The 16,208-nt window shown below is 46.2% G+C and overlaps 1 protein-coding gene across 4 annotated transcripts in view; it reads left to right on the top strand.

Moving 5' to 3' along the window:
- Nucleotides 1–16,001, top strand: part of CLOCK (clock circadian regulator) — a 1,757,788-nt gene extending 1,741,787 nt beyond the window's left edge. For all 4 annotated transcript variants that reach the window (XM_078678181.1, XM_078678183.1, XM_078678184.1 and 1 more), the window contains one exon: nucleotides 14,677–16,001. In XM_078678181.1, the coding sequence (XP_078534307.1) occupies nucleotides 14,677–14,823 (147 nt within the window). In that variant the 3' untranslated portion in view covers nucleotides 14,824–16,001. The remainder of the gene's footprint in view (nucleotides 1–14,676) is intronic.
- Nucleotides 16,002–16,208: the final 207 nt, after the last annotated feature.

Below are 16,208 nucleotides of genomic sequence, written 5' to 3' on the forward strand. Positions count from 1 at the left end.
AGAATACATCAATGGATGGATGAATGCATGCTTCCATTCATACAACTCAGCCCTCCATCATACCCCATAGTTTCTCATTATCTATGCACATGGTCAGTCATCTTTCCAGTCATGCATCCATTGAACCACCAATTGATTTCTTCTTCCTCACACACACTCACACACCAACACAACCACACACATACTTCGACTCTTTTTTTGATCAGTGAAGAGTCTCTGTCAGCACTGAAACCCCAGAACTATTTCTACTGTTCAGGAATGGGTGATTCAGCTTGCACACCTGCATACATCTGAGGCCAACTTTTAATGGGTTGTCTTTATTGGAAAATGTATTCAACAGTGTCAACCATGCATGCACAGCTAGGCAATTAAAACAACCATTGGGAAAGCCAAGTGGTCTGGCCTCGGCTGCCCAAATACTTGTGTTTCCAGCACTGGTGGTTATTAGTGATCGATAAAGAACCCAAACTATTCAACTAGAGCTGCCCATGTATGCACATGCACAGACAACCATGTTTGAATGTTTCTGAAATCTTTTAGCATTGTGTAGTGCTCAAATGTGGTTGATGCATTGAAAATACGCTGGCCATCTTGGAAAGCTAAAGAAATATAAAGCATTGAAAAAGCATTCCAAGATGACTCTCTTGCATGGGGATACATGAGTGGACCTTTTGGAATGATTATAGTTATAAAAAACATTCAAAGATGGCTGCCTGTGAGTGCACATCATACACACGTGTAACCATCTTCGAATGTTGTTTGTCATACTGTATTATTTTACTAGTCCAGGGTGGTCAACCACTATCTTGCAATGGTAAAATAATAAGGTTTGCATGGAATACAACACACATTAAGATAGCAGCATGCATGACACTGGTGGCCACTTGCAAATAGACAGTGGAAAACCCAAAAAATCGGGTTTATTTCAGGTGAGTACGCTCTTTGTGATAATCACTGTATGTTGTTTTATATTTGTGGATACACATGCAGACAACACACATATAGGAACCCAAGCCAACGAACAAAGTGCATAGAAGCGGATAGAAAGTCATCCTTTTGCCTCGTTCACCCCCATTTCTTTGCTGAATGATACTGGTGTTAACTAACTCTAACCGTACCCTGGGTTCTGCTAACCAGGCCTAAGGCCAGTGCTATGTGTAAAAAAGGTACATATACTAGGGTACACTTACAATTCACAATGACAGACTCTCTAAGTCCCTAGTAGATAATAGGGCTGGACGCTGCAATCTACTTATAAGTACATAATATGGCCAGGGGGTTCAAACTACCTATAAGTCCCTACTATGTAATAGGCAAAGGAAGTTTAGAGGCTCAGCGGATTTCCTGCACTTGTATGTGTGCACTGCTTAGTGCTTGCTGTCATTTTAAAGGCAGCCTAGAATTACAGACAGTCTTTAAAAGTAAATTGTGCGCAAACTCGACTTTGGTGATCTGGGTACTTAAAAAGTGATAATCTACCATATTCTTACATGTTAGGCAACCCAGGGGGTAGTGGGGCATGTAACTATAAGCAGGGACCATATAAAATATGTGTTATATGCCCTGGTGAGGAAAAACTGCTCATTTCATCCTCCCCCTCCCAATGGTAGATACTTAGCTCCATAGGCTAACATTGCAATATTGTAGGTAAACATAACTATTGCTAGGAAAGGAGTTAAAATGTCATTCAATGACTTAACAGATTGATGTTGATCAATGCAACAACTTGCCATGAATTTATCATATCTAGTACAGAAGATAACTTATGGAACTTTTTCTTCTGTAAGCCAAAATCCAGCCTTCTAGTGGTCTCTGCTGATTGATCAGCTGTAACAGCTGATTTGATTAGGTAATAAGTGGCCTGGCCTGATCAGAGGTTATCTGATGGAAAGATCTCTGCAGCTGACGAGGATGGGTCCTGCAGAGGGGGCTGGGTAAGTCAAACTGAGCTCAAAGAGAGAGCAGGTCATTAAGGAATGCTAGGCGTACCTACACCCACATCCTGTGGCTCAGCCCGATGGCTGATTTAGGACATGAATTTGCAGAGATCAGAGCGGGGAGAGCTAATGGAAATGAGCCACACTGTGGGTTGGTTTAGCTAGCTCTTACTCTTCTGGAGATAAATAATCCAGGTTAAATTTTGGCAGTGCAGTGCTTTGTGGAACAAGAAGATGCCACATTTTGGATGAAGTTTGCCACGCTTTTGGGTGGCACCCAAAAGGGGGTGGTGAGGGACGGAGCATCTGAATCAATCAAACACTCACACCCAGTCAAAAGATCTGGGTTTAATCCATCACCGTTCTTTAGCCCACTCTGCCACCCCAGTTCAGACATGGCTATATGCAAATCAGTCCGACCCTGTGCCTCATGGGAACAGTCCAGCCCGAAGTGAGTGTTTGATTTGCTCAAACGCTCCGTCCATCATCCCCTTTTGTATCGCTTTGTTCGCCTTAGTGTGGCAGGGTATGCTCAGACGTGAGTCCCTTGCTCACTTGGCCACTGGATTCAAGATAGCCTGGCTGATGAGGATTATGAATCCGAAACCGGTCCAAGGATGCTTGTTTCCGGTCCAGGGAAGACATGGCTTGGCAGTTCGGGCTGGACTGTTCCCATGAGGCACAGGGTCAGACTGATTTGCATATGGCCATGTCTGAACTGGAGTGGCTGAGTGAGCTAAAGAATGGTGATGGATTAAACCCAGATCAGTTGACTGGGGGTGAGTGTTTGATTTGCTCAAACGCTCCGTCCATCATCCCCTTTTGTATCGCTTTGTTCGCCCTAAGTGTGGCAGGGAATGCTCAGACGTGAGTCCCTTGCTCACTTGGCCACTGGATTCAAGATAGCCTGGCTGATGAGGATTATGAATCCGAAACCGGTCCCAGGATGCTTGTTTTCGGTCCAGGGAAGACATGGCTTGGCAGTTCGGGCTGGACTGTTCCCATGAGGCACAGGGTCAGACTGATTTGCATATGGTCATGTCTGAACTGGGGTGGCTGAGTGAGCTAAAGAATGGTGATGGATTAAACCCAGATCAGTTGACTGGGGGTGAGTGTTTGATTTGCTCAAACGCTCCGTCCATCATCCACATTTGTATCGCTTTGGGTGGCACCCAGCATCTCATTAGACAGAGGTGCCTCCCAGTGTGTATGCTATAAAGTCTGACATCTCAGACTGACAACTATCTCCAAGCCACACATTGGCTTTAAACAACAGAACTGCCTCTTCTGGCATCATCCAACTTTCTTGTAGGCTTTACATTATACAGATATATCTGGTGTCAGTTTATACTCCAACCATTTGCAATAACTCACATAGCCCACATTAATGATCCTACCTAATTCTTATAAATTAAATGTATCATAAATGTAGGAATGGTTACCTTGAAAACACAAGACTAATCCCTGTAACCAATAATAAACAAGAAAGACTGGATTAATCCACTAACTTTGTGTACCTGAATAGTGTGCTACTCACCATGAATTATTTTAGCACCACGTCAGGAACAGTAAAGGCTACATCCAATTACACACACTTAAGACTAATAGAGCTGACATGGAATTTAAACATACACCATTACTAGAGAAACAGAGACTGCATGCAAAACGCAGGGGGGAGAACAAGGGACAAATAAGACCAGAAACATGAAATTAAGTTACAGGCCAAGTTAACAAAAGTATTTTGATGACTCAGTAGAATACTATTGTCCATTAAAATGACATAAATTGTGTATACCATAGTGGTAGGCTGTGAGATACATATATTGTACTAAATACACATGTACTGTATTTCACTCTTTTTTTTTATATATGTGTGGTGTGTACTCCGAAACATCAAGGGGCAGCAACAGGAAAGGCACGAGAGTCCCAGTAAACAATGTTTAAACAGGATTCTCCAGTATTGAATCTTTTATAGATTTACCTGCTTGAATCTTCCCCGTCGTCATTGTGGGAGTCCCGCGGTAAAGTAAGAAATAGCAGTAATACAACATCACCATAGACCTCCATAGAACAGAAAACTCACTTAAGTAACTTTCAGCCTCATTTTAAAACATCCAAACTTCAGCCAATGACAGCTGAGACCTCAGAGTTCCCATCCCCACAAAGCCACCATACCTCAGATTTCTTACTGCACATCGTGTGTTAGGGAGCCTCCCTGAGCTCTGCTCAGTTACAGTATTTCTTTTCAACTTTTGACCTCCAGTCTCCGCTTTAGCTACTCTCAAAGTATTTCTTGGACTTTATACTTTTGACCTTCCTGCTTTTGAGATGCCAGAGCCTAACACAGGGCTATTTAGACCCTGTAAGACCTGTGGAAAGTGTAAGCTGTTCCCTGAAGACCCCCACAAGCAGTGCCTATATTGCCTCTACCCTGACCACAAACCCAGGGAATGTAAGCATTGCCAGACTATTTCAGCTAAAACCCTCAAAGATAGTGAGGGTAGGCTTTTACCCTGGCTACAAAAGAGAAAGGCTGCCTTATATTTGTTGGTTGAACCTGAGGAAAAGGCACCTTCCTCCTCAAGGAAAAGAAAGGAGGGCAGTCCCTCCTCACATCATGGGGACTGTAAATACAAAATAATGTTGGGAGATGGGTTAACCCCGCTGCAGAGGCTGAGGGATCAATGGACGGTGGATTTGGGAAAAGATATCCCAGATATAGCTTGGTCCCAAATTCTTCACCGAGCATGGAAGGGAACTCGGAACGCTAGGTTCCAACTGATTCCGTTTTTTGTGCTGCACAGGGCGTATCTCACTCCGGCTAAGATTAAGCAGTATTTCCGAGGGGCGGCGGGTGCCTGCCCCCGTTGCCGGGCTGACGGGGCGGACCTGGTGCATATGCTCTGGGCTTGCCCACGGTTGGGCGCCTACTGGACGGAGGTGACCGGCACACTATGTGGGATAACGGAACGGCAGATTGACACGGACCTAGCGGTGTGCCTGTTACACTGGTTCCCCCACACTAGTAAGAATAAAATAAACAGCAAGTTCCTGGACTTAGGACTCATCTTGGCTAAAAGAGAAATAACGTCCCATTGGAAGGATACGGCCGGCCCTAGTTATGGACGGTGGAAAGCTGCTATGCTGTTGTGGGCGGGTAGCGAGGGCACGCTTAGGATGCAGCAGGCGCATAGGTCCCATAGCGAGAAAGCATTGGAAGCGGCAAGGGCATGGGAGGTCATGGAAGCAGAACTCCGGAGGGTGGATGAGGATACCGACTCGGACTCAGGAGCCTCAGCGGGTAGAGGAGCGTGCGTAAATGGCGCCACGGCCTGATAGGAGGAGGAAAGGGGGGGCTCCCCGTAACATGGAAGGTAAAGGGGACTAGAGTTGTAGATAAGCTGTTAACCCATAATAAGGAGGCACAAGAGTGTTAGCTTGGAGACATGTAATGTTTGAGATAGTTACACCAGCAGCGGGGGGAGGGTGGGAGTTGAGGTTTGATTTTCGGGACGTGGAGGGCAATTGATTGCTATTAGAGTCCATCCGGTAGACTGCTCACTGACAACGATGGGAATGGGTGAGCGGGAGCTTAGAATGAAGGGGACTCTGTGTAGTGAGATTGGGTATATCATTGTTTTAATGTATGTATATGGGATGTGGGAGTTATTGGAAGCATATTATACCCTTGTATGTTTTTGATGTTCTGATATAATAAAAAGATTAAAAAAAAAAAAATCATGGGGACTGTAAGAGATCTAAGTCTCAGGACAAATCAGAGCCTAAATATCACAAGCAACCTCAGTCAGAGGCTTCGAAGCCCTCTTCAGCTCCTGCATCTGCTTCTCTGACTCCTCTCAGAGACCAATCTTCTCGACCGTGAGTAGATGGCACACAAGACAGAAACCCGCCTAGACGACTTCGCCCATCCAACAGCTGGTTACCTAACTTTCTGGGGGCATTGGGGCTACAGGATACATGGCGCTCACTTCACCCAAGCACCAGCCAGTACACTTTTCATTCAGGTGCCCACAACACCCAATCTAGAATGGACTACTTGTTGGTCCCCCCTGCCCAGCTACAATATGTCCGAGAGGTCAAACATGGCGAGAGGCATATCTGACCATTCCCCGTTGTGGATGCAACTAGTGGTGGGCCAACAGAGAATGGGTAGAGTGACACCCATCAACCCCTGGCATCTCCGTAACCCAGTGGTCCACAAAGCGGTCCATGCCTCCATCAAGCACTACTTCCTAGAGAATGAGGGATTGGTAAGTTCACACCAGACACTGCAGTAGGCATTCAAACCTGTGGTGAGGGGTCAGGCCCTCTCCCAAATAGTCGGGGTGAGGAAGGAAAAGGTCAAGGAGGTGGAAGCGCTAGAGACGGAAATATGCCGACTAGAGAAAGAACAGGCGGAACGACCCAACCCAGACACCTTACACACCATACAATTAAAACAGGATAGCTGCAGGGCCCTGGTAACTGATAGGGCAAAAGAGTTGGGAAGAGACACGTTGGGCAGAATCTACGTTCAAGGAGACAAAGCGGGAAACTGCTCGCTTGGCTCGACAAACAAAAACTGGCAAATAGACTAGTTCCAGAGCTAATAGATAAAGACGCACACGTAATCACAGACCCCCACGACATAGCAAATCCATTTGCCCTACACTTCCAGGGGATATATGATTCCCACAACTCATACTCAACGCCAGACTCTATAGCCCTTCTAAGAGACGTAACCCTTCCTAAACTCTCGGAGTCAGAGCTTGAGTATCTGGAGGGGGCAATCACACCAGACAAGGTGGCGTTAGCTATCAGAGGTCTCAACTCGGGAAAAGCGTTGGGGCCCAACAGGTTACTTATTGAACTCTATAAACTCGAGACAGATATTGTAGCCCCCACCTCTGCAAAATGTTCAAGGAGAGTAGGGAGATAGGGGAACTGCCAAGGGACAAAGGTAAAAGCCGGGCAGATTGCTCCTGCTATAGGCCGACCACCCTATTGAACGCCGAACCAAAGATCCTAGCAAAAGCACCCTACTAATCGGTTAATTAAGGTCATCGATAACCTCATACACCCAGATCAATCGGGCTTCATATCTCAGCGCAAAACTGCGCTGAATTTGCGCAGGGTACACGGAGCAATGGGGAGGGCGACCTTAATCCAAGAAGAGGTGGTCCTGGTCTCGCTGGACGCCTCTTTGGCGTTCGACATGCTTGATATTATTATTATTAATATTATTATGCGTTCTTATATAGCGCTCGATTACCCGTAGGCATCTCGGCGCTTGCCTTGGGAACCCGTCCTGGCTTTATCCCTGTGAGATACCCATACTGGGCATCCCCAAGGTGAAAGCCAGGCATCCCGCCGCGGAGGGGCCGTAGTGGAGATTAAGCAGGTTGATGCCCAGAGCTGCAGAGTGTGAACCCATGATTCGAGTAGGCACCGAAACGAGAATTATCGAGTCCGTGGATATTTGGGCTCAAGACCCTGCCGCGTCGGGAATTGAACCCTGGTCCCGGGTCTGACCTCTGCTTCAGGGTCTACCTCCTCTAACCAGTGAGCCACACTTCTCCACTATGAAATATGAACTATGATATGAAATACCTATTTGCAGTGCTAGAGAAAAAGGGTTTTCAGCCCCAATTCATCCAGTGGGTACGACTCCTTTACACGAAACCACTAGCCCAAATAGTGGTAAACAATATAAAATCTGACGTTTTTGAACTAGGCAGAGGCACGAGGCAGGGTTGCCCGCACTCCCCCCTCCTGTTCGCCTTAGCCCTGGAGCCCCCGGCGTCCTGGATACAGAGGGATCCAATGATCTGTGGATTCAGATGGGCAGAATCCTGGGAGGACTGCATTTCCCTCAATGCGGACGACATACTTCTGTTCTTAACCTCCCCAAAGGTCTCACTCATGGCAGTACTTGACATCTTTGCCACCTTTGGCAGATACTCAGGGTACACCAGGAACTGGCTCAAGCCAGTACTATATGTCCTCAAGGGACCCCTCACAGGCTTACCCAGGGGCTGCCTGATACAAATCACCACTTAAGGCTTCAAATACCTTGGCATCTATATCACCGCCAACCCTGCGGAAAGATTCACGAGGAATCTACTCCCACCTCTGCTGCGACTTAAAAGAGACTCTGAGAGCTGGATGCAACTCCCACTCTCACTGCTGGGTAGAGCCTCCCTGTTCAAAATGATGTCCCTGTCCCGATTCCTATATGTGCTACAAAACTTGCTAGATTTGGTTCCCACCAGCTATTTTAAGGAGATCGAAACCCTACAACGCTGTCTGCTATGAAATGGGAAACCGTGCCTTGCGCTATCCAAACTCAACCTCACCTGGTACGACGGAGGAATCGCTCTCCCTGATCTCAAAAATTACTATTGGGCTGCCCATCTGGCAGCTATTAACCATGGCACATATAGGCAAGCCGGCGACTCGGGCTATTCAATGGATCGCTGGATACTGCCGGGAGGGAACTATAACCGGGCGCTTTATTCAAAGACCGGGGGCACCTTCTAACCGGACCGACTAAACAATCAGTACAGGTGTGGAGGGCAGTCTCCAGGAGTAAGGGATGGGACAATAAAGTAACCCTTGCGACGCCACTGTGGGACTCCGAAAGACTGGGGAACCTATGGTCCACTAAAGGCTTTGACAAATGGGACCTCATAGGCATATCCAAAGTAGGCGATCTGTGGGTGAAAGCGGAGGTCAAGTCATTTTCCACTTTACAACAAGAGTATGAGCTTGCCTCCACAGAACATTTTAGTCCGCCATGCCCTGTACTCCTGTCTTCAGAAGGGAGATGCCCCTCCTGACGCAACACCCCTCGAAGATAGGCTCCTTGATGGCTACTTACCGACAAAGGCAGGAGACCCCTTCGTGAAACTGCGAGAGAAATGGGAAGGTTACGGCATAATTCTAGATGATGAGGACTGGGTAGCAGCAGTATCTTCGCCACAAGAGGTAGCCATTGCAGCAAAGTTGAGGCTAGTACAACTTAAAATGTTGCACCGCATCTATTTCAGGGGACCTGGGATGGTGCTCATGGGTAGGGCACCTGATGGTAAATGCAGAAGGGGTTGTGGGGGTGAAGGTACGTTCCTTCATATACTATGGGACTGCCCGTATGTCCAGAGGTACTGGAAGTCGATACATGAGATTCTGAGTGAAGTGTTAGATCAGACACTCCCTCTGGGGGCCAAGAGATGTCTCCTGAACGTGTAGGAACCGACAGACCTGAACAACTCTCGTGTCACCTGGGTTACATTGAGGCTTATGATCGCTAAACGTAACATAGCCCTGAAGTGGGGGGGGGGCATCAGCTGTGGGTGATTGGAAAAAGGATATGGACTGGTGCATGTTTCGTGAAAAATATGTCTATGTGGCCAGGGGATGTCCCAGGAAGTGGTCCAGATCTGGGAGGGCTGGAATGAATATAGGGGGAATCTCTGTACCCCGCCTCTGGAGCCAGCTCAAGATGAACCGTTGTAGATATGACATGTATCACCAGTAATTACATTGTGTATTTGTAAACGTCAGAAAACCTTGATTCAGATAAGCAGTGCTATTGTACTATGTATACTGCCTTGAGATTTGATTCCTATTGTTAATAAAAAGAATTTAAAAACAATTAAATCTTCTCGACCGTGGACGGCGTTGTCGTCGAAGATTACACTCTTCTCAAGAAGACCAGAGGTTCCTATATCGTTGACGGCTTTGTCGGTGACAACTACGACGTCGGTGGCAACAACGGCGGCGGGAGCTTAGACGGCGGTAACAAGGTCGTCGTCGACGAGGCCTTCACCGCAGGCAAGAATTTCATCGTCGCCCACAAGTTCGTTGACGATTCCAGCGACGACGTGACCACAGACAAAGGCTATCCGCGCACCATTGACAGGACCACAGACGAACGCATCAGCGGTTGCACCGTCATCGAGCCTGTTGATGGGACCATCAACGGAAGGAAAAATCAGTCTCCTCCAGCCCAGCAGATTCAGGATTTCTCCAAAATATCTCCTTTACCTCCTGCTCACTTTTTGAACTTCCAAGAGTCAGAGGATGAAGGTATGTTTGACCCTGCATGCAGTCCATCGCAGTTAAGGGTCAAGTGCCAAGATTCTGATGATGAGGACATTGGGGGCAATGATCCATCTTCTTACCTGGCTGGGGAATTTTCTTTTGCGGAAAGAGACACGCCCGTCATGCAGAGGCAGGATTCCTTCCAGGAATGTTATTCTTACGAAGACAGAGGAGGAGCGTCATCAGTTTAGGGAACCATCAATAACGTTACAGTGTCTCTGGTATCTGATGACATGCTTAATGACTATTACAGGCGTTTCCCGGACGCAAATGCACCTCAGAGGCCTTTACCTTCCCACGAGTTCCCAACTATTCTTCCAGGCCGAAGTACTCCCAAATCCACGAGGGAGAAGACCCTCGCTCCTCCTATAGTGATCACGGAGTATACTATGGATGCTCAGTCAGAAGTAGGGGATATACAAACAGACACAAATGCCCATGATGAATGGGATAACTACACAGCCCATATACCACCATCTCCTAACCCTCCTGCTGCGGATTCCCCTCCGGCAGATATCAGGGGATTTCATGATCTTCTAGAGCGTGCCTCCAAACGTTTTGATTTGCCAATGCCAACTAAACAAACTGAGTGTTTTCTATATGATTTTAAACCAGGCACTCAACTTTCGGTGAGGGCAATTCCTATAATTGACTTTCTATGACAAGAAGGGCTAAAGTTAATGAAAACACCTGCCTCCGTTCCAGCTGTTATTGCAAACTGGACAAAAAAATACAAGGCTCTTGATGACTCATCCGCATGCCTCATTGGTCACCCGAGGCCGGACTTTGTGATCATGCAAGCAGCACAGAGAAGAGCCAGGAATCCAGTATCTCCCGCCACTGCACCACCGGACAAGGAGGGCCGTCGCCTCAAGAATATTGGAAAGAGATTCTCGACTCTGGCAGCTGCCTCCATTAGAGCCACTAATGTCATGGCCATTTTGGGGAGATATGACCATCAGATGTGGTCGGACATCGCTACTCTGTTGGAGTATCTCCCAGAAGATAATAAGAAAAAGGCAAAAGATATTCTTTGGGCAGCAGAAAGAGAATCTTCGGAGCACTTTGAGATAGCTATAGTGATTTCATCCACTGCATTTCGACAAATGGCAGGAGCGTGGTTCTGCGTCGCTAGGGATGGCTAAAAGCAACCACCTATTGTCCAGAGGACCAAGGCAAGGTTTTAGACATGCTTGTTTGGTAAGCACATAGACGAGGATCTACAATCTATAAACAAAAAACACAGATACAGTCAAAGCCTTAGGCAATTTCCAGCAGTGTTGCTTCCAATCCTTTCGGGCTAGAGGTCAGGGGCAAGCCTTATTCCGTCCACAATTTCAGCAGCCGTACCAGCCTTATCCACAGAGTACCTACCAGCCATACAACCTGTCCTTGCAGTCCAACACCGCTCAGACTTATTCAAGACCGGCAGAATGCAAGAGGCAACTATCTGCTGGAAAGTCCCAAGACTCCAATAGGAGACAATGAAGCTCATCAGGCCCCTGCTACGGTAGTCCCACACCACGATCAAGTCTTCGCCGCATCCTTTCAGAAATGGACCTCCATTTCTTCAGACAAATGGGTTCTAGATATCTTCCAGCATGGCCACACACTAGAATTCATTCAGCATCCTCCAAATGTTCCACCGCACAAAGTTCTGCTCCGTCACCTTCCAGATCTCAAAAAGGAAATACATTTGTTTGTTCTCAAGCAGGCCATAGAGGAAGTACCCCTCAACCAGCAAAAACAGGGGTTTTATTCCCACTTCTTCCTCATCAAAAAATGGAAAATGGAGGCAGGTCATGGACCTCAGAATGCTGAACAAGTTCATCGTGAGTCAATCTTTCAAGATGCTCTCTCTTCAGGAGATTTTTCTTCTCATGGAAAAAGGGGGTTTTCTGGCTTCTCACAATCTCCTCAATGCCTATTTCCATATTCCCATCCACCCTCAACATCGAAAATTTCTCAGGTTCAAAGTGGCAGGGTGCCATTACCAATTCAAAGTGCTTTCATTTGGTTTGAATTCCACTTCCAGGGTGTTCACAAAGTGCATGGCACTTATAGCAGCCTTCTTAAGACATTCAGGTCACCAGGAGTTCCCATAGCTGGACAATTGGCTCATAAAGGCTCTGTCTTTTCAAGCGGCAGAAATTTCAACAAGAGCCTGTCGGGTTCTCTTCCAGTCGCTAGGTCTTAGCATCAATCAGGAAAAATCGTCCATTATCCCGGCCAAATCGTTGGTCTTTTCGGGTACACGTCTCAACACTAGGCTAGGCAAGACCTTTCCCACTCTGTTGAGCTAAACAGATGTTACAGAAGCCATCAAATGTATTTGCTCATTGTAGGAAAGGGCCCCTTTTTGCATGGTTACCCCCCACTTTTTGCCTGACATCTGATGCAACCTGGCTTGATGTGCCCTGGGTCCCCTGCCAATCAGGTTCCCAAGGCCTGAGTTCTATCCCAAACCTGTACTTTTTAACCCACAATTGGCACATCATTGGCCACAGGTAAGACTTTTGTAAGAGGTACCATGGGTACCAAGGGCACTGTGGCCAGGGAAGGCCTCTAAGGTCTGCAGCACCTATTGTGCCACCCTTAGAGGCCCTGTACCTTAACACCCACACACTACCATTGCAGGCTGCGTGTTTTGGTGCAGAGAAAAGTGTCGACTTGGCACACATCCCTGTGTGCCATGCCTGCAACCCTTTGCCTGAGGCCCAGAGAAGCCACCCCTCTAACAGGGTGCACTAGCACTAGCCCTCAGGTGAGTCCATTTTGTAAGTGTAGTAAAGCCATAAAGAGTATATGGTCTGGGAGTTGGTCATTACGAACTCCACAGCTCCATAATGGCTTACCTAAAAACTGGGAAGTTTGGTAGCAAACTTCTCAGCACATTAAACCCACACTGATGCCAGTGTGGGATTTAATGTAAAATGCACTCAGAGGGCATCTTACCGAGGTGTGAATGGCTGCCCACCATTTGCAACCACCAGACTGTTTTTGGACCTAGAGAGCAGAGGCTCTCTACCCAGGGGTCCAGAAACCTAAGCCCATCCTGGGTAGAGGTGCCATGCCTCCTCCCCCAGCCTGAAGGATCCCCCCGACAGTGACCGGAACTAGTAAAGAAACCTGACGTCAAAAGACACTATTGCACCGGACGCCTCACGGCGTTGGGTGGCCCAACCAACGTTTTCTAGGCATTCCCCAAGAACCCAACTTACCTCTCCAGCCGGTGGTTGCTTTCAGGAAGTCTCCCTTCCCGAGCCTGCAGCAACTTTGCCAAACCGAAGGTCCCCATTGGAAACCACAGGGTCCCGACGTCGACTTGGCACCCTGCACACAGCCCCCCCTGTGCTGCTGGTGGTGCCACTCCTGTGCTGATCGTTGGCCAATGCAGTGCTGACCCTTTACCCTAGGAGAGTGGCCTGCTCATAAGCAGTCCCTGACTGAAGGCCCCCTTAGCCAACATTTGGGGAACCTGCAATGCTGCTGGTGGTACAATTGGAGTGACTACCTAGACCTTGGGGAACATTGGTCCTAACCCCCAGGATTCCTACTCACAAGTCCAGTACTTATCTGTAAAACCAATAACCTTTTTTCTCCCATAGTAACCAGTGTTATGAGTTTTTGTTCCAAAAATGTTCTGTGTTGAACTGCTGTTTTGTATGGAAGAAAAGTAACTATACCTTAAACCCTAAGATCCCCTGGTGTGTTATCTAGGCATACCACCTCTAGTAGTTGATGTAATCAAAAACTATTCCAAAAGCAAATACTGTATAAGTTAAACTGCTTTTTGAACCAATTCCAACCTGTAACAATTGCAAATCCATTCCAATCGCATTTCGGTGTTAAGTTTTACAATTGAAAGTACATTTTAACTACCTGTTCCAAGTCCTTCTTGGTTCTATAAATGAAACATAAGTATACTTTTTTATACTTACCCAATTGGTCTGGATACTTTCTCTGAGTGTGTGTAATTAGTCCTTGATTGAGCTAATACAATAAATGCTTAACGCCCTCTCTGGATAAGCCTAACTGCTCGCCCACACTAACACAAAGAGAGCTGTTAGTACTTACCTAATTTAGCCTCTACTATACTTCCCTGGCCTCTGTGCACACTATACCATACTTTGGTGCAGTACATACAGAGCCAGCTTCCTACACTCAGTGACTGCTATTACCAGTCCAGGAATGCTGCATCATGATGTGAACTCTTTTATATTCCCTGCCAAGGAAGTGCACTAACTAATTTGTATTTTATAAAGGGGTGACCACGTTGTGCAAAAGCAAAATGTAGTCATTCAAAACGCAGGGAACCAGTGACAGAAGTAGCTGACGCTCTGTCCCATGTCGTAAGCTGTGATGGGCAGAAGCAAAATGTAATTGACAATTTAACGGTCTAGTGGATGAAGACCACCTATAAAGACCCTTTATGCATGTGCATATTCTGTTATGTTTTTGAAGAAACAATAGTCTGTCGAGACAGCTAAAGCTTCCTCAAAGCTCAGACCTAAATACACATTGGTACAGCAAAAGCTTTTACTTTTAGAGGCAAGACCTATTAGCTTTGCCCTTGCTTGTTATTCTTGTGTGTTGAAACTATAAATAATAGTTACTGTTTTTTCCCCTCTAACAGGCATCCCGCCTGCTCCATGGAAATCAGTCAACACAGCTGATCTTGTCAGCAGCTTTTCCACTCCAACAGAACACCTTCGGTCAGTCCCATCTCCAGCAACAACTTTCACATCTCAGAACTGACAACTTAGGCGACGAAGTCCAGTAACAGTAGCGTGCCCGTCAATGCACGTGGGGCTATGCCGGAAGCACGCACACTGATGACAGAAGTGACAATGTAAACAGGTGGAGCACTTCGAGACACACCGTTTGAGAGTATCTCTTCGGTAGAGTGTAGGCAGTATGACAGCATGGCCAGTATGGAAAGTAGTCTTCAAGAGGTGTGTCCGCTACACTGGACTGTTTTAAGGTGAACCGATCACGGCAAACTCTGGTCCCAAAAGGGCACACTAAGCTTTTTTCAAATGGATTCCTGCAGATCATGGTGTGTGAGTTTTAATGTTACAATGAAACTTCGACAACTATCGCCCGAATATGTTGAAAATTTGGAAACGACAGCCCAAATTCACTCTATTTTTGTACAGATGATTATGGGACACTAAATATTTTCAGAATGTTAAGTGAAATTTTACGTTTAACTGTACCAATGCTGTAAACTTTTATATACATAATGTAAATATTTCTCAGTTAAAAGAGCGGAGTATTTTATAACCTGCATGGTGGTACTATCTGTATTTGTTGGTGGGTGGGTGATTTCTTGAATCTACGAACATTCTAAAAGTGTGTTTTTTTGTTTGTGTTTACAGTGTGATCATGCACCATTACTTTGACTTTGTAGAAGTAACTTTTTTGCGATCACCTCGTGATTGTCAGTTTGTTGATGTGGTATGAGCGTTCGCTATGACTCTAGGTTAAACAATTCATGCATGGTGGTGTCCTAAACGGTTAAGACACCAGAATCAAAATCACCATCTTGATTTCTTTGTCAAAAGCCCAAAAAAGAAACCTTTTTTCCTCTTTGCTGCTTGGCGGTCTTGAATTTTACGTCTCAGAGCTATTTTTGTCACAAAAGAAATTGTTTATGTGAAGTGCTTTTAAAATATAAATATTTATATTTAAATTGTATGATTCTAATATTGTGAGGGTTCGGCACAATTTAACTCTGTCACACAGAGGCACCTGTTTGTGCTCCTGCCTCACATATGTTCTCGCCTGCCTCACATATGTTCTCGAATGTTTTCTATTTGTAAAAGAGTATTTAGGGCTATTTAAATGAAGAAAAGAACACCGTGCTGTGCCTTGATGTTTTGAATCAGTAGATAAAACATATCGCATCAAAAATGTTTTTATCTTGTTAGCCTTGCTAAACAGTTTTAAAGCCTTGGTATGACATGACACCGACCGAGTATTTGAGTTTTTTTTGCAGTTAATACATCATAAGATATTGCAATAATAAAAACTTGATATTGTTTATTTTAGTAATGGCTACTAGCGGACATCGTGAGAGAGTATTCCTTCTTCCTACAGAAATACTCACTAGTTGCTTGGTGAATGTTGCCGGAACCCCTTTCAGAGGGCTGCGGGGCAGGCTGG

This window comes from Lissotriton helveticus, chromosome 2_2 (assembly GCF_964261635.1).
Source record: "Lissotriton helveticus chromosome 2_2, aLisHel1.1, whole genome shotgun sequence".
In the NCBI taxonomy this organism is placed as follows: Eukaryota; Metazoa; Chordata; class Amphibia; order Caudata; family Salamandridae; genus Lissotriton; species Lissotriton helveticus.